Genomic DNA, 18,825 nt, shown 5'->3' with positions numbered 1-18,825 from the left:
TAGTTGAACATTTCTCACAATCTTTTGCAATACAGACAGACAGACAGACAGACAGGCAGACAGACAGACAGACAGGCAGACAGGCAGACAGACAGACATGCAGACATGCAGACATGCAGACATGCAGACAGGCAGACAGACAGACAAACAGGCAGACAGACATGCAGACAGACAGACAGGCAGGCATGCAGACATGCAGACATGCAGACAGACAGGCAGGCAGACATGCAGACAGACAGGCAGACAGACAGACAGACATGCAGACAGACAGATATACAGGCAGACAGGCAGACAGACAGACATGCAGACAGGCAGACAGACAGACAAACAGGCAGACAGACAGGCAGACAGACAGACCCTCTAGCACGCTGTCCTTCATGTTAATTAATCAATAAATGCGAGGGAGTGTGTCTCAGTGCAGAGGGGAACAGAGCGGAGCTTAGTTATGTGACCACTCTTGATGCTGGAGCTCAGAGTCACTGAAACTCTTCAACCAGACATTGTTCCTGCACAGCAAGGACCCGTCATTCTACCTCAGGGTTCAGTCAAGGAGCTGCTAATACCCCAAGGTTACATCGCACTCCTAAAAATAATCCAAAGTTCTTAAAAGCTTTGGAATTTGAGAGCCGATTACTTCCTTTAACACACTGCAGCAACGAGACCACTTTTACATCTTTTTTTATGTTTTGGTGTTTTTTCTTAAGGACCCCTTTCTGGAAAACTTTTATTTGAACTGTGTGTTGTTTTGATGAAGGTCTACACTTTGTGAGCCAGCATTTCTATTGTATTTTTGTAGATATTTTATGGAACAAGAGAAAATTAATTCAGAAGGTGAGTCTATAACATTTGGTATTATTAATGTAACACCCTGGAATGCACAAGACAAATACACTCTGAATAGTGTGTCAACTGATGTTTTATTCAATATTTTCAAAAGTGCTAGAACGACTTACTGTTTTTTTTGCTGTTTATCCCATCTAATTCTTAAAGAAACCACAAACAAAAGGATCTAGTGCCATTAACATTAAGTTACCTTGTGAAGTTTTGGTGGCACACAACTATGGCGTTTGGTGACCTCCTTGAGCAGGTGGGGGGCAACGGACGGTTCCAGGTCCTGCATGTGACCCTTCTCTGCATACCGGTCCTGATCATGGCCAGTCACAACCTGCTGCAGAACTTTGTGGCTGCCGTGCCTCATCACTACTGCAGCGCACACACAAACCTCTCTCAGTCCCATCTGAGCCCGGAGGAAATACTGCTGGTTTCAGTGCCGCTGGACAAGAAAGGGAAGCCCGAGAGGTGCCAGCGTTTTGTAGCTCCACAGTGGAACCTCCTGAATAAGAATGGGACTTCCATCTCAGGGGAGGAGGGCGACACTAAGGATGGTTTGGATGTTGCCCTTCAGCGATGCCAAGATGGATGGACCTATAACATGACTGACATGAGCTCCACGACCATATCTGAGGTAGGAATATATTTTCTTTTCCCATGTGTAAATTTTTTCCTGTCACGTGTGTTAAACTGTGTGACATTTTTGTCAGTGGGATTTGGTGTGTGATCAGCGTTCTTTGAAGCAAATGGGACAAACGGTCTACATGGGAGGGGTGCTTGTGGGAGCTGTTGTCTTCGGAGGTCTGTCAGACAGGTAACTTTAATTGTATCCCTATTAATTTTACAGTTATGGAAATAAGTTAATCAATCAAACATGTGTCTTTTAAACATGAATGAGTATAGCAAAAGACAACTTGTCTCTTCGTCATGCAGTTTTGCCCAAGATTTTTATTTTAGTTTTTCAAGTCATATGATGTGATATAGTCTGATCTGGCTCTTTGCAAATCCACCTGGTTTCCAGATACGGTCGACGCATTCTCCTGCTCATATCCAACCTGCTGATGGCAGTGTCGGGAACATGTGTTGCTTACTCTACCTCCTTCCCCCTCTTCTGCCTGTTCCGCTTTGGATGCGGCATGGCTCTGTCTGGGCTGGGGCTCAACACCTTCTCGCTCAGTGAGATACAACGCGCTATGTCTTCCTAGCTGGATAGAGCACAATCAGTGGAGAATGACTAGACTTGATGCATAGAGTACTAATTGTACAACATTTTATTAAATATCTCCTGTTCTGTGATTCCTTAATTTCAAGTTCTGGAGTGGATCCCCACTCGTCAGCGAACTGTGGTGGGGACAATAACAGGCTACTGTTACACATTGGGTCAGCTCATCCTGGCACTCTTAGCCTACTTTGTTCGGGACTGGAGATGGTTAACCTTGACTGTGTCTTTGCCCTACTATGTCTTCTTCCTCATTGCATGGTGAGACACCCAGTACTTGCAAATAAAACAATATGTTGCAACCAGAATTACTGATTAACGTAAAACAATTGCAAAGATGTAGTGATCAGAGATAAAGTTATGTTCATTCATTGAATGTCTCAAACAGGTGGTTTCATGAATCTTCAAGATGGTTAGCTCTGACCAATAAGCCGGAACAAGCCATCAAGAACCTTAAAAGTGTGGCAAAATTTAACGGACGGCATGAAGAGGGAGAAAAAATCAACATTAATGTAAGGGAGCGTGGTGCACAATCTATCTGTGTTTAGAATTGTGTATGAAATCAATTTGAACAGAGAACACTCTCCTCTTGATGCACAGGTGCTGCAGGAGTCCATGAAGAAAGAGATATCCTGTGTGCAGGGCTCCTACTCTTTTCTGGATCTGTTCCGCACCCCCACAATGAGGAAAATGACAATCTACCTCAGTGCTGTCTGGTACGCGTTGAAGAAAAACTCAGTGACAGTTTTTACGCACCATCTATGAAATTGCAATAACACTGTGCTTGTTGTTTTTTCCCCCCTATTTTACTAATTTAGGTTATCAACCAGCTTTGCTTACTATGGACTTTCTATGGACCTGCAGAAGTTTGGGGTGGACATCTACTTAATCCAAGTAATATTTGGAGCTGTTGACTTCCCCGCTAAAATCATCATGACTGTGTCTATGAGTTTAATTGGACGGCGACCATCACAAAGTGGTGCTCTCATCATTGCTGGAATCACTATTTTGATCAACCTGCTGGTACCTTATGGTATGTTAGAAGATATGCATTGGAGTAAAATATTATACTCCAGAAACCAGAGAGTGATCTGATAGATGTTTCACTCCTGTGCAGATAAACAGATGGTACGCACCTGTCTGGCTGTAATGGGTAAAGGTTGTCTTGCTGCCTCCTTCAACTGCTGCTACCTTTACTCTGGAGAACTGTACCCAACCATCATTCGGTAAGTCATATTTGTCAAATATACATGTCAATTAGTTCATGTTTTAAGGGATTTTAGCTTATGTTATTATAGAATTTAATAGAGATTATTTTTCGGAATTTAGTTCAATTTATTGAGTTTTTTTAAGAAATCCGATCTCTATTTAAGAATTATCTTACCAATTGTATTGACTGAATTGCTTTTGACTGAACAAATTAGAAATGTGGACAATGCTTGGTGTAGGTTCATATGTAGGGTTTATTCAGAAGAAAGAATAGGTCTAACACTTAGGCTGCAACGATTACATCCAGACATGGATGCAACAAATAACTTGTAACAAATGATCAAATTTACAATAAATAAATAAAACCACAGCAAAGAAGGGCTGTTTGGTGTGCATTTCGTTAGACTGCAGTTCATGCAGACAGCAAACAGAAGGTCAAAGGGGCAGATGAGCAGATACAAACTAATGTTCACTTTCTACCACACAAGAGCTACACAGTGAAGGATCGTTAGAAACTCAATGACAACATCATTACAAATACTTGAATCGTAACACGTAGAAACATTTAGCCAAACTCTGCATTCAACAAGGTATCGGAAGAATCACAGGGCTTTAGTTGCAAGTTTGTGGATTCATTGTGACTTTACTATCAGCAGAGGCTCATCGTGTCCTCATAAACTTTGTCATGTGCGTTCCATAGCAACCTGTTTGTCCTAGCACACTAGTTCGCTGCCTTCTCTTGTTGATGGAAATGTGCCCTGGCAGAAGTTTGCCCGTTACAAATTTTTCCAACAGACACCATCAAACAAACCACGTTGGTCCATTGTTTCCAGTTCAGTTAAACAGTCATTTAAAATGTGAGATGTGACCCCATCAAACAATCCACGTTTGTCCATCTTTATCAGTTCAGTTAAACAGTAACATAAAACGCCTTGTCAAACATTCTTCATATTGAAGTCTAGCTGCACTTTTACTTTATATTTGCTTCATCACCAGTACCACAAACACTGATTTAAAGGAAGAGTGTCGTAATGTTCTTTTTCCCTCTCAGTCAGAATGGCATGGGCTGGGTATCCATGATGGCTCGTATAGGGGCCATGGTGGCCCCTATGGTGCTTCTTACAGCCGACTCCATACCTTGGCTTCCAGGATTAATCTATGGAGGAGCTCCAATTCTCAGTGGACTGGCTGCAATATTTCTTCCAGAAACACTTGGCTCACCTCTTCCCGACACAATACAGGATGTCGAGAACAGGTAATATCGAGCTTGAGAAAACAGGATCTGTTCATTTTCTTAAATCTCTGCATGTTCCAAAATCAAAACAGAACTTTGCTAAACAGTCCGCATGAGGGCTTTAGATCGAGCATTTACAGTAAACCTATCAACATGGTTTACTCAAGAAAAAGCACAGACGATCGAAGTGAGCGAGAGAAACAGATTTAACCGTCTTTGCATTGTCTATATTCAACACAGGGGATCTGGGAGAATCTCCAAAATGCCACCAAAGGAAACAATAATCATGAACGACAAGCAGGAGAATCTCTTGAAGCAGGCTGCCTGAGGACATCTGTATTGTACTGCTGATGTTTTTGCTGACACTTTAATGATACTGCTGCTTTTTGCTTGGCCTGTTAATCTGTTTGATGAGCACAATAGGTTTATTGTGTGGTATTGTGTGGACAATTGGAGTTGCAATGTTATTTTTGGACAGGTCAATACAGTGGAATTAAAGACTGCAAATAAACAGACCTTTGTTTATTTGTTAAAGAGTAGCTTTGTGGGCTCTATTTTAATATCGGCGTATATATACAAGCCTTCTTCACGTCATACACTATGTTATGCTTTCACTGGTATATTTCGCCTGTGTTTGTTAACACAAACGTATGTTCATGAAGAGTTCCATGATCTTTTCTGCAAAATCAAAATATTTGTGTTACTTTTATTTTTTGGGGGGATTATCTCTGGAAGACTTAGACGTTTACCTTACATTGCGACCAATTGGCTGGTCACAAATGTAGCTGCATGTTTCCAACAAGGGCTCTGTTGCCATGGAGTCCGTTCGAGAAGCTTTGTAATCCATCCTGGAACTGCAGTATTTTTTTTTTCCTTTCCTGTCTGACTTTAGAAACTAACAAGCGAAGAAGTTCTTAATGTCCTTAACTGTTATCTGAAGTCAACCGAGCGCAAGATGTATCCCATGATACATTGGATTGAGAATTGTCGCAGTATGTTGTCAAATCAGTGTGTTCTTGTTGTGCTGACCTCGAAGGCCTTGCACAAAGGTAAAAATGACATGTACTGACTATATCCAATATATATATATATATATGTATATGTATATATATATATATATATATATATATATATATATATATATATATATATATATATATATATATATATAGATAGATAGTTGTTATTCTGTTTTCACACATTTTATTTTTATTTTTATTGGAATGCAAATTAGTACAAACAATAAGTCCTACAATTTCAATAGACAAAGAAAGAAAAAGAAAAAATACATCACACATCCTAATAGAAATATAATATAAAACATATATAATTTGCTAAAGAAAATGGAAAGAAACATGAATGTGGCTTCTTGAATGAATAATTCACTGTCATTCCAGACAGGAACTGCTTTCAGGAATGGACCAGCTATCCTTTTAGAGAAAAAGCAAATAGTGATTTGAAATGAAGAAATGTAATGTTTCTGATATGTGTTGGCTACAATGTTTATTCCCCCCCCCCCCCCCCCCCCCCCTTTTCACCAAGGCCTAGAAGAGCAAATAGCATAACACTGTATACTATTGCGTTTGATTTGAATAAATATATGTTAAAGTAAAACAATATATATTGTTGTTTTTCTTTTGTATTTATGGTCATATAACTATTTATACTTTATGTGACATCACTCTTGCATACATGTTGTAATAGCCCAGTTTGTTCTGAAAAGAGATGTAAAAATATGTATGAAGCTCTACATGCATTATTACCAAATGAGACCAGGTGGACCAACGTTGGAAAAATAATTAGCTTAGTGGCTGAGAGGGTTTTAAAATCAACACTGACGTATTTACTGTATGTCCTGCGTCTGTTTGTCATCCCAAATACTCAGCATGATTTGTTATTATAATTGTTGTCACTGTCAGCTAAATATACTGACACGTCAAATGATGAACCTGCATGACCACGACAAGTACACAGATACAGAATAAAACAGCGCCACCCAAAGGCAGAAATAAATACAACAGCTGAAAAAGGGTAATTGGTGTGCCTCTGTGCTTCACCTAACTGATCTTACATCATTGTTTTTCCATAGAAAGCATGTAGCGGATAAAGTATTACCTTCACACAGACATAATACGTACTACTCCAGTGTTTATTTTACTTTACAGTTTATTTAACTTCATGTCCACATGACCCACAGAGAGTACAAATAATCTCTGCAGAACTTTTAATGGACAAACTGCATGGTCAGTGAACATGTGGGCAACATGCATCGAACGGGATGATTATTTCACTTCTGAAAGACACAGTTAAGTATAATAGAATAGTTTTTGTTTTGAACATCATTCTTACTTTGATAAGTGCTAAAGATGACATTGGATCAGACTTTGCAAAATTATTCCACAAAAAAAGGTAATCTGATTTCAGTCACTTTATACTCTGGATTTAGCAGGGCTTTGTCTGGGGACCTGAGCATTTCCCCATCATTTCAAAATTGTAACACAAAAATAGTTAACCGTATCAAACTGGAAGGATTTGAATAGACACACGTTGGATTTTTGATCTCAAACCTTTACAAGATAAGTATATGTTCAGCCGGCTCTGCCAACTGATTCCCATAAACACCACTGTTATTATATATAAAGTGGGTTTCTATTAAATGAGGACATATGACTGGATAGAATAAAGAATACAACTCACCCCTGCAAAATGGCAAGTCATAAAGTGTGTGATGTATTAATCTCGTGGTTATGGCACCATCTAGTGGATAATATATGCTACTGCGAAATAAATGTATATTCTACATAATGAATTAAGAATCTAAATATAATAAATGTCAATGCTAATATATAACATGAAATCGCCACCTGAAATTCTTACATAATTAAGATGCATATATTAGGACTTCTGATTCAATTAATTGGCCAATTGTCAATCGGTCATCCAACATTTTATTTTAAATATGCATTCTTCCATACTTTACAAATACACCCTCAGGAGGTGATTAGATGCTGTAGAAACAATCACAATTTAAATGTATCAGGAAAATAATATATTAACTGTGATAGTGAGTCAACCATGTGTTTCTTCAAAGTTTTAACTTTTTTCTTTAAAATAGTAATGTCACAATTCTCATTTCAGACGCAGGATGTGTGTGTTTTTATGTGTTCACTGTATGAGTTAAGACTTCAGAGATCACGACTACCATGTGAAACAGTTTTGATATAATCTACAACCTACCTTCCAATCACTAAATTAAACTTAATGTCAAAATCTGATTTTTATGAGTGTACTCCTGAGACAAACCAGATGTCAAAACAAAAGATCAACCAAAATGAAGAGCAAAGACTTCTACAGAAATAACTACATCGTAAAATGATATGAATAAAGATTTATTTTCTCATATGAACAGGTGGATTCATTTTTCATTTTATTTTACAATCTATGACAATCTCGCATTTTTTTCATTTTTTTCTAGCATATTTCGGGAATGACATGTGGGAAAGGGTCTTTTTTATTGCTGAATGTTAAATGAAATACACTTTCACTGACTGGAAAAGAATTGTCTGCTGCTTTTTTACCATGCACCCATCAAACCGTGACCACAAGGACATGCAGAGGAGAGGTGTTCAAACATTTCAAGCGAGGGTGGGGTCAGGTGAGGGGTCTTAAAATCAAACAGGAGAGACTGACAGGACGTTCCTGCTAGCATCTCATTTCGGTGAGAGGACTGGCAAAGTGAAGGGAGTATCACATTTGGACCAGGGGAGCACTGTCTTCTTTTACATTTTTCAGACATAAAAAATCAGACCCAGAGGTGAGAAACTCATGGAAATATCTGCAAGTGAGGTGTGACCGAAGACCTTTCTATAACAATACCACTGTGGATTTACCACATAGCAGTTAGAATTGCAGATCTATCTTTTTTTTTTGAGTTTTTAAACCAATAGAATTCTGATAATTCCGCATAATTAACAAGGTAGAAACATACAACAGCGATGAAACATCTACTGTTCTCTCTCACTTCTAATGGATTGGACATTCTTTGAATTTCCTTTGAAATATTGACTTTTCCTTCAGTGGAGCACAGGGGACTTAAATGTTTACTTTTCAAATCATCGTTTTATGGAGTCAATTTAAAATGACTAGATCTGCCAACAAGACAAAGTAGTACACAGTACTATTGGAGGAGACACTATTGGATGCTATTTGACATTACTTGGAAGTGTGTGTGTAAAGTGAAGTGGTCTAAACCAAGTGATGAAACAATTCATGGACACAGTCATTCAGTGGGCGTGAGTACATGAACAAGAAAGGCTGACAACTTTAAAGATGGCTGCATAATGGCTTTAAAAACTAACTAATGTAAATATGCATTTATATCATGTTATTTCATTCTACACTATAGGCATCACATAGTTTTTTTTCACACAACACACTACAGTCACTTCTTAGAAAATGATGTAATCAATCAGCAAAATAGAAAGTTTGCATATTTTTGCATTGTATGATCCTCCAAAGTTTCACAGCTACTTCGTTTATATTGTCTATTATGTTCTGGACTGTTCTCCACTGAGCTGCTTCCACTTGGCCTTCCTTCGCTCTGTATGGGAATGTTCGGGGAACTGGTATAGGCTGTCTCTTAACATGTAGACTGTTTTTTAACTGAGGACCTTAGTCTTGGTTCGACCTTATGACGAGGAAGAGGGTGAACAGGGTTTACGGTGGAGGCTAGGGTAGGGGGGTGGGGGTCGGGGGGCATGTGGAAATCCTGAGACACTGTGTGGCCTTTAACACAAGCCACAAAAACAGAATGGACACAGGAGGATGATGAGGCATGGGACTAGGGACTGACTTGAATGAAAACAGATGCAATCTTTCTGTTTTGCCATCACCTCTGATGGCAGAGGTCACCCTGTGCCAGGCGGCTCCGTGTTTGTTGGCCTCATAACAGACTAACATGAGGAAAAACCTGCTGGGACTTAACTGGGCTGGGTAACGGGCAAAATAGCTTTAAACACATCAAGCAATGAGCTGCATAACACACAACCCGACAGCAGCCGTATCTGTCTACCTACACTGGGGGTCACTGTTCTGATAAAGCACTGATCAGTGAACTTCTGCCAGAGACACCAGTAGACCCACACGCCTGATGTCACCACAACAAACAATGAAGTTCATCTAACGATCACAAATACATGCAAGCAAACTGACCTGTGCTTACACACACACACACACACACACACACACACACACACACACACACACACACACTCTCTCTCTCTCTGTAGAGGGCAACAAGGATCTACATTGTATTTATCAGGCGTTGTATCAGATCCCAAGTCGTAAACCCTACAGGCAAATCATATTAATGTAAACATACACTTTATGTTGAAGTGGTTTATATTGCGTGACATGGAAGGGGTTATGTTCCAGTTGGGCTAGACTTCTCAAAGAATGCAACTTGGAAAGAAAGTAAAACAGGAAACCAGAGAGGAAAAAAACATAAACGTGTATAAAAAATGAGGCGTCCATATAAGAAAGGCTACAAAAACCTCCACTGGCCCTCTGGCATCGGCATACAGCAAAAGGCACCACAATATTACTCTATTTTTTTACGTTGTGAAAAAACTGGCACATCTTTTTATGCTGTAAATCAAAATGTACATATAAATAGAGTTTTCCCTATAAAAAAGTCTTCGCTGTTAACTAGTAGACAACATTTGCTAAAATGAAAATAAATATTTCATTTGTTTAGAATATCTGTCAGTTATATAAAATAAAAATATTTCTTATAGATGCAGGTCTATACTATATTGATTTTTGTTGGTTCATTTTCACTCTTTAATGGGGTGTATTGTCCGGTTTGGAGCGTGAGTGTGTAAGTCTCGTGTGCATGTTTCCATGCCCACTGTGTCGCCCCGATGAGTGAGAAGTCCGACTGTCCACCGGCCTGTAGATGGTGGAGGGCTCGGCATTCATGTTCTGCATACTGAGAAAGGGCGTGCTCTCACCGTCCTCCTCCGACTCACTATCTGTTAGGCAGCTTCGAGACCCATAGTCCCGGGATGCCTCATATCCACGCGGGGCCACATGGCCATTCAGTCGGGATCTCCGCCAGTGCCGGCTACCAGTTCCACTGGACCCACTTCTCTTTGGTTGCTCCCGAGAGGAGAGATACTCCTGGGTGGTCTCATAGTCTTCTTCTTTAGCCAGCCGGTAGGGGCTGGAGGGCAGGCTGCCCCTGCTGTCATTTAGATAGGTGCGACGCTGCTGCCGGTAGGGCTCCTGGCACTGGGCATCGTGTAGGGGCACCTGGTAGCGGCGCAGCAGAGGCTGGTCATCCTCAAGAGGGTAAGGGTTGTGGACAGCAGGAGGGAGAGACAGGGCATGGCTGGCATTGGGGGATGTGATCTGGAAGGTAGGCACCTGCGAGGGCAATGAGTAATGGAAATCCACTGGGGAGAGACGGGCTGGTGTTGTCAGGGCCGACACGTATCTGCAGTAAATACAGAGGAGAGTAAATAGTTAAGCAGAGAAGAGCAAAGAACAAACGTGAGAAAGTCTGAATATACATTATACATTAAGTGCCAAGCTACTAGCAAGCTGTACATGGGCAGTAACATATTAAAAGGAAAAAGGTATTGTCCATACATAGATTTAACTTGGATTTGTCAGGTAGTTTTCACACTGGGCATATTGGCGCTACTTTTTAAAATCTTTCCTAACCATTGACATACTTTCAAGTGAAATGATGATAGAGAAAATTCTATTTTGAGTTTCATTACTTGGGAAAAAGTGTGCTGGTAAGATTGATTTTGTCCTGTCTGCAGAACGGAAATGTCTGTAATGTGGCATCCCCCAGGGATCTATTCTGGATCCACCTCTTTTGTTAATATCCTTTGGTCTTATGCGACATAGGTGTCTATCGGTTGATGCTGATGATTTGCAAAAGTTATTTAAAATTCAGACATGAATTGGACATTATGGACTATCTTTAGAAAATATTCCAGTTTTTTCTGCTAAAAACATTTGCAGCAGTTTTCAATGACCACCTGTCTATATCTGAGCCTCTCAAGCAGCCCAGCCTGAGGAGCAGCTGGTCTAACAGTTGATCACCATGCATACTATTCCATACTATTCCAAATCCTCTTGAGTACCTTAACCAGGTCCTTAACTCTGCACAATAAGCAGTCAGCTATTAAATATTATGATGGTGCAACCTTCTGAGTCATCTGTATCATTTTTTATTTAACACATTTTTATATTAGGAAGCTTTGTTAAAACATGTGCCATGACCGCGTGGCCACCATGGCTGAATGCTGAAGTCAATGTGGAGTTTCTTGAACCCCTAATTAATCTCGGACTATAGCTCTAAAAATTAGAGTTGCACCGATCCAACTTTTTCAGTTCCGATACCGATACTGGTGCTTTACGTACCGGCTGTTACAGAGGACCAATCCTCTACCAGTATTTCATTAAAAAGCTGCATATACTTCACTGTGTGGAAGTGACTGGGATCATTCTTATACGTGAAAGGCAACATTAGGCCTTGACTTAAACATTGTTTCCTAAGTATATAAAACAAAATATCACAAATAAATTTGTAGATATAAATTATGGTATCAAATACCAGATAAGCCCATTGTCCCATTATCCGATCCAGCTATTTGAGTCAGTATCACATCGATTTCTGACTTACTGCTTACTTATACATTGTCATATTCATGTAATGTGTTTATGTAACTTTGTAATGCTGTTCATTCTGTACACATGACATCTATTGCTTCTGTCCATCCGGGGAGAGGGATCCTCCTCTGTTGCTCTCCTGAAGGTTTCTTCCCTTTTTTCCCTGTCAAAGGTTATTTTTGGGGAGTTTTTCCTGATTCGATGTGAGGTCCTGGGACAGGGATGTCGTATGTGTACAGATTGTAAAGCCCTCTGAGGCAAATTTGTAATTCGGGATATTGGGCTATACAAAATAAACTGAATTGAATTGAATTGAACTTACTAGACTGACAGGAGTCTGAGCCTCACACTCACTTGCCATGCTTGCCACTTTTCCATCCCTCCCCTATCTTTGATTAAACCCAAGTAGCTCCGATTTGTCAAAATCAGAAATGTATGGGTGTCATCAGTTTGGTTTCCCTACAGTTAGAATACCATAATCATAACCAACTAAACATTAATGTCAACGCATTTAAAAACTCCTAATTATAACATTTGTATTAACGGTTCACTGCCTTTAAGAAACGACAACATGCCGTGTGACACACACGCCTGAGACATTCCCACAGCCATTCCACACTGCTGATACAGCAGAAGCTGTCGCCATGATGGAGGAGGCGCTAATTACCTGGAATGACTGAGGAGATGTTGGTTATGCAATCTGGCTCTGCATAACAAGTCATTGGCCAAGGCTCTATTTGTGCATACACAATTGCTGTATGCTGACTTTGCTGATGCCTTGCAGCACATAAAGCTAAAAAAATGTGAGACACAAGATTGTGTCTGGTTAGTTTTTGACAGTCTTTAATGCACTGATCTGTTGCTTTAGTTGCCAGCACTGCAAAGTCTAATTTATTTTTCAAGTTCCTATTTATATCAACTTTTTCTGTTGGACATTCTGTCAGTCATATAGTCAAACACTTAATGGATCCATGCTGCTATAAACCTCTTTGGACCTCCTCGCTCCAATACTGCATGTCACTTGTTAAAGCATGGCTGAAGCTGGCATGTGCTAATTTGCATATTAAACAACTCAACTATTTTGCGACATCTGCGACATCTGGTCCCGAATGTGCCTCTGGCTGGCCAGAATGTACCTAAAACTGCATAGCTAATGGCACCTTGTTAAGGCAGCCGTTGGCTCATCCAGTTGCATCTTCGCTGCAGATGATCTGAGGTCACTATGCACACTGATTGAGTGGATGCTCCTAAACCACACACATTTTTCTTAATGACTGTAGGTTTTTATGCATTTGACCTCGATTTGTTTTTATTACCCCTTGAACGACGGCTTCATCCAGTGCACTGTTGACACAGGCTTTGCAATTTCACAATCAATTGTTTGCTATGTAGCAATAATTTAAAGAATGTGACCATCTCTTTGTTTGTTCAGAAATAATCTCATAAAGGATTTCTACTTTGTGGCCAACCTTTTTCTAATGGTGACCAATTGGAAATGGGTCGGCTGATGATGAGCATAATTGAGGTTCCATGAAGGAAGACATTAGGGTTAATAGTGATTCCAAAGACTTAAAACAAAGGTTAATGGGGGCCTGTGTATGAGCGATACGAGAGGAAAGGGTGTTGTGTTTTTTCAAACTTTAAACACAGGGTCTTCAATTTCAGGGTCAATAAACACAGACATCCTCTACCTAACTGAACCATCATTCCCTCCCATTCAAAAGTATGTGTACCTTGAGCAAAAATACTGAGCCAACATTTCTATGGGTGTTGTGTAGATGCTTAGACATACACTCCATAAGATTGGTATAGGGCCCAGTTGTTGCTCCCATATCCCCAATTTTCCTCCCAGCTCAATGTTAATGCAGGCTTACTGAGTGGTGGATGCTTTGCTGTAAAACGTGTTTGAATTCAAAACATAAACAGTGAGTGGGGAGAACATTTTAGGATTTGGAGGATCACTATTGAGCCCTATAACAAAATCAGGGGGTGTATCTTATGCACTACTAAAGTAGAGCGCATGGAGACGTGAAAGCATATTATTTAGAGTGAATCAATTGTGTTTAAGCTGTCATGTTCTGGTTTATGTTGAAGGAGCATGGCAACATTTTGGGAAATGTGCTTGTTTGCCCAGATGAGAAGAATGACTTCTCTGTGGCTTCAGGATGGAAATAGGTGCAGGATAAATATTGAGTTGTTGAAAGGCATATTTCCACACTTCTGACAGACTAACTGCTTCTTCCTAAACTCATATTGGACCTGGACATGGAAAATAAGTGGATTTCCTAAAATGTCCCAGTGTTCCTTCTGGAAAAATAAAGGGAACTCTCTAACCCATAAGAATTGCAAACTGGCCACGGGATAATGTTATAGTAACTGAATTAGTTCCTATTTGAATAAGATCTTTCACTCTTACCCACGTGGCATATTTCATCATCATGCCCGCTGTGTGTCAGTTTCCACTGAGTTTCTCTGAGTTTCCCTAACTGGTCTCTAGAGGCTGAGAGAGAACCAGCAGAGAGAGGACACTTCTCAAATTGTTCACGACAAACCCAGTGCCATGTCGGCCTCACGGGCCTATTTCCCACCTGTCGCTGTGCGGAGAGTCTCCCAGCGAGTCAAAGGAGTCTCTGTACTGCAGGCCCGGCCGATGAGGCTCAGCATAGCCACAGTGTGCAGCACGCCGGGCCCGTGCCTCCATGCACGCAGGACTGCTGCATTTACTGGTCCCCACGGATGATGACATCATTCCCGGCGAGTCAGAGAGGATGCTGTCAGAATGTTCCAGGCTCCATGTCCGTTCCTCTTGTCTGACAAATACAAAAAAAGGTGTTAAAACGCACACACCCCGGCGTCTCCACAGTGTGATTCTTATTTATTTCTATCCTTTTTTTAAAAATGAAGTATCATGCACGTGTTTCTATAGGCACGGTATTTACCCAATTAATCAATCAATGGTGATTGATTAGTGTGTGATTGTGTATTCATGTAAAAGGACAGTGCTGTGAGGTAGGCATGAGGGCACATGGACTGTATGGTGCATGCTTACCTGTGAGTTGATGAATGGGCTCGTGTGGAAGAGTTGTGAGATCTGGAAGAGGCATGGCTGGCAGGGAACGATCCCTCCGTTGCATGCCGTATGACTCGTTCAGTTGCAGGGACATTCTTTGATATGTACTGTTTCGGGAAAAATGGATTTGGCAGATGGAAAAGAAGAAAAAAAGAAGCTTTGATCATATAACTGAGCATGAAACCATTTGGTGTACATCTGTGTGCGTTTACTTTAATAACGTTAGGAATCTTTTCAGAAACTCACATCTACCATAGGGATTTCCTCGGGGCCTGGTCCTGGGTGATTGGGTCCGTTAGCAAGGTTGCGATTGGGATGTTCTGGACACATGTTTTGTCGCAGATGATTGTGCATCTTCTTTCTTTGTTTCCTGTTGAGCAAATCCCGGTCATTCTCTCTCACCATTTTTTTTGTAACTTTTTTTACTTGATGTAATAACTAGATCAACTATTAAAAACTTCATAAAACTATATATAACTATATCAAAAGGTTACATTTAAAAAAAGTAAACACAATGATCTATTTTTCCCACCATATTACAGGCACTGCCATAAGTGCGTCAGCAGCTTGAGTATAAAGTTTTGTCTTAATAAAATGCAGGTGATGATAGAAATGTGAAAGGAAATGTGAAAAGAGCTGATTCATTTATCAGCAGGACTTACTTGGTTTTACAGTAGGCAACCACACACACGATGCCCACCACCAACAGAGCGACACAAATACCCGTGATTGTCAGGACTCTTTTCTGGTAGAGTTCCTCTGCCTCTGTCAACATCACACCCACAGATACACGCACACACACGCACACGCACACACACACACACACACACACACACACACACACACACACACACACACACATACACACATGCACACAGTGAGAGAAATAACAGGGGGAAAAAAATGAGTTTCTTAAAGGTGCGCCGTGGCTTGGGGCTCGGCAAGAGTTAGACTGATCTATTAAGCAAATGTAAATTATCTACAATTCTATAAAGGTTTGGGCCCCTAATGGATGACCAGTCAAACCTTCAAACTGTGCAGTATAGCACCAATGCACTCGTGATATGGAAATGTGCAATGTTTGACATGATTCTCATTTACTTATAGAAGTCTTCATCTGCTCAGGCATTCAGTTAGCACAGTAATTAGATCTGATAGTAAAGTAATTTAGGATACAAGTGATTTTTTCATGAAATAGCATGAAATATGAAACTAGAGAAATCTTGATCGAAGCTTTTTCCTTTTCCAGAGAAGAGCTTGTGTGAGGTTGAGGCAGACTATTTGTGTCCCTGGAGAAAATGATGGAGCAAAGAGGTTGAGTGGTCCCTTGATAAATATTGTCGTAAAAATGTAATTTAATTTAGACAACTCTTTCCATCTAAAGCAGCCATTTTACATCGGCATACCAATTTGTGTCAAGTTTCTGACACTGTAAATACATCATAAATGGTATTACTGCTGGTATGACAACACAATGTGCTCATGGCCCAGTACTAAAATGTACTTGTCTAATTACATGATAACACACATTTAGCATGTATTCTACACTCTCAACCACTAAAGCCCTTTTCTGGAAAAGGTAGCAGAAAACAAGATCTAACAACGAAGGAGGATGGAAATAGCGGCAGATAGAAGACAACACGACTTTAGGTTCTAAATATAGCATTGCATGCTCACATCACAGCATCTACTCCTAGAAGGTTAATAAACATGGGTATTGTATTTAAGACTTCAAAGTTACATTTCGCTACGCTAACGACGGGTTGATGCAAGAAACAAAATCACACATGAATAAAAAGTATAGAGATGGCATATCAAAGGGAAAGACTACTAGGCATGAGACTAAAAGGATCGGATAGAGTTGAAGATTGAGAAAAGACATCAGGTAGCTAAAAACATGAACATAACGCTTGTTACAGACGGCATGAGAAACCAAAAGTCAGTCCATAAAGGAAAGTATTCTACTGTGAGTAAGAGGGAAACTCTGTTAATAGTAACTACTTTTCCATTGCACATGTATAAGAGGTGCAGGTGATGGCATCCATGTTAATGATGATTGATGAGGATCAGTTGCATCGGCTGAGACTTTGTCATTTTAATGAGTTATGGTACGATCGGCTGAGAGATTGATTGGTTAATCGAGGGACGATATGATTAACAGTTCACACCACAGACGGAACGGGAGCAAGTCAAAACGGAGGACATCTATTTAGTAACTATGCTAGGCCTGAGAGGAAAAATGGATTGTTCCATACCCATAAATTCAATCCCAAGATGCTCTGCCATTGCAGAGGGTTGACAGTTGGAAGAAAAACAAAAAGAAACAAAAGACCAGGTTAAGAGAGTGGCACCTTCTAACATAAAGTGGAGCAAACAAAAATAGGCATTACGGCAACTGAGACAACAAACACGTGTCAGTAATTGTCAGCGGTCAGTAACGACGAGGACGTGAACACACTAACAGCATGCAACACAGACTTCAAACCACACAACACCAAACTACATGGCTACACAACGACAATTTCAATTATGAATATAATATAAATAATAACGACATTTCTTGAGTTTGACTCTGGACGTTCCTCTTGTGTGTATGTCTCAACACTTGGTTATGTTGCTTTCACCCTTCTTCATTGTGCAAGTGATTTTAGATAGATAGGCGCAAAGCCACTATCATTATGTATGGGGAAAATATGCGTCATCTGCTGAGATTACCTGTGAATTCAGTTTTGTGGTACAAAAACGCTTCCAGTTCCCGAACACACCCATCACATGAACAGGCAAGTTAAAAGGAGTGTATTTATACAGTATCGGTATAATCACTCTGAATAAGAAGAATTATAGTTGGACTTTATATTATATGGTAGTGAGGCCAAAGGTCCATATCTCTGGCAGTTCACTTGCTTTACTTGAGTTAAAGTAAGTCCCAGCTGTTCTTATGACAACATGCTCTTATAATGCCACGCCCTTATGGCTGAGGAGCAGAAGCCATCCTCCTTCTCTTTGGTATCTCCTGGGGATGGGAGGCGCCCCTCCCGGAGGTGGGTCTTAAAGTATATGGATGTGTGTTCATGTGTGCCTGCTCTTTGAGAATATATATGATTTATTCTTCTTAACTGAGTAGAAAATGTGAAACATGTGAGAGGTCTCAAACGTGGAAGTGCATTTTTGGACCAATAAGATAATATTAAATCATACACTTGGAGGAAGGCTTTTCTATTTCAAATCACAGCCTGTAATATAATAGGTGATGCCTACAATATAACACGTTCTTGATAGATGATAGTTTCATTATGGACAGCGGACATTAGATCTGATTGTTCTTACAAATCTACTAGTGGCGCAATCTTTCTCACTCTCACCCAATGCGTCAAATACCTCAGCCTGGTCAGAGAACGGAGGAACTATTTTCCTTATTACACGCTCAGAGAAACTGACTCTAATGCTACAGCGGTGGGTGGAGCTTCAGAGTTTGAAGCTTAGGACCACCGACCGAGCATCGATATCTGACGAGTATTCCATTTGAGGTCAGTGATTTGAACATGTACTGTACACATGTAAACCAAGTAATCAAAA

General features: G+C 40.3%; 2 protein-coding genes across 3 annotated transcripts in view; one reads left to right on the top strand and one right to left on the bottom strand.

Annotated features, from left to right (window-relative positions):
* Positions 1–457: 457 nt before the first annotated feature.
* On the top strand, positions 458–5,470 carry slc22a6l (solute carrier family 22 member 6, like). Its single transcript, XM_034550371.1, has 11 exons — positions 458–831; positions 991–1,465; positions 1,542–1,645; positions 1,853–2,007; positions 2,143–2,311; positions 2,439–2,562; positions 2,651–2,766; positions 2,869–3,083; positions 3,168–3,276; positions 4,311–4,514; positions 4,734–5,470. The coding sequence occupies exons 2-11, from the start codon at positions 1,061–1,063 to the stop codon at positions 4,819–4,821; spliced, it is 1,689 nt and encodes a 562-aa protein (XP_034406262.1). The 5' UTR covers positions 458–831; positions 991–1,060; the 3' UTR covers positions 4,822–5,470.
* Positions 5,471–7,898: 2,428 nt separating this feature from the next.
* nrg2a (neuregulin 2a) overlaps positions 7,899–18,825 on the bottom strand; it is a 48,523-nt gene continuing 37,596 nt past the window's right edge. For both annotated transcript variants that reach the window (XM_034549722.1, XM_034549720.1), the window contains exons 6-10: positions 15,912–16,014; positions 15,496–15,619; positions 15,229–15,356; positions 14,768–14,989; positions 7,899–10,989 (exon numbers count right to left, since the gene is read on the bottom strand). In XM_034549722.1, the coding sequence (XP_034405613.1) occupies positions 10,335–10,989; positions 14,768–14,989; positions 15,229–15,356; positions 15,496–15,619; positions 15,912–16,014 (1,232 nt within the window). In that variant the 3' untranslated portion in view covers positions 7,899–10,334. The remainder of the gene's footprint in view (positions 10,990–14,767; positions 14,990–15,228; positions 15,357–15,495; positions 15,620–15,911; positions 16,015–18,825) is intronic.

Source organism: Cyclopterus lumpus, chromosome 14, assembly GCF_009769545.1.
Source record: "Cyclopterus lumpus isolate fCycLum1 chromosome 14, fCycLum1.pri, whole genome shotgun sequence".
In the NCBI taxonomy this organism is placed as follows: Eukaryota; Metazoa; Chordata; class Actinopteri; order Perciformes; family Cyclopteridae; genus Cyclopterus; species Cyclopterus lumpus.
The sequence above is the reverse complement of the archived record's forward strand: the minus strand, read 5'-3'. Positions and strand labels throughout refer to the sequence as shown.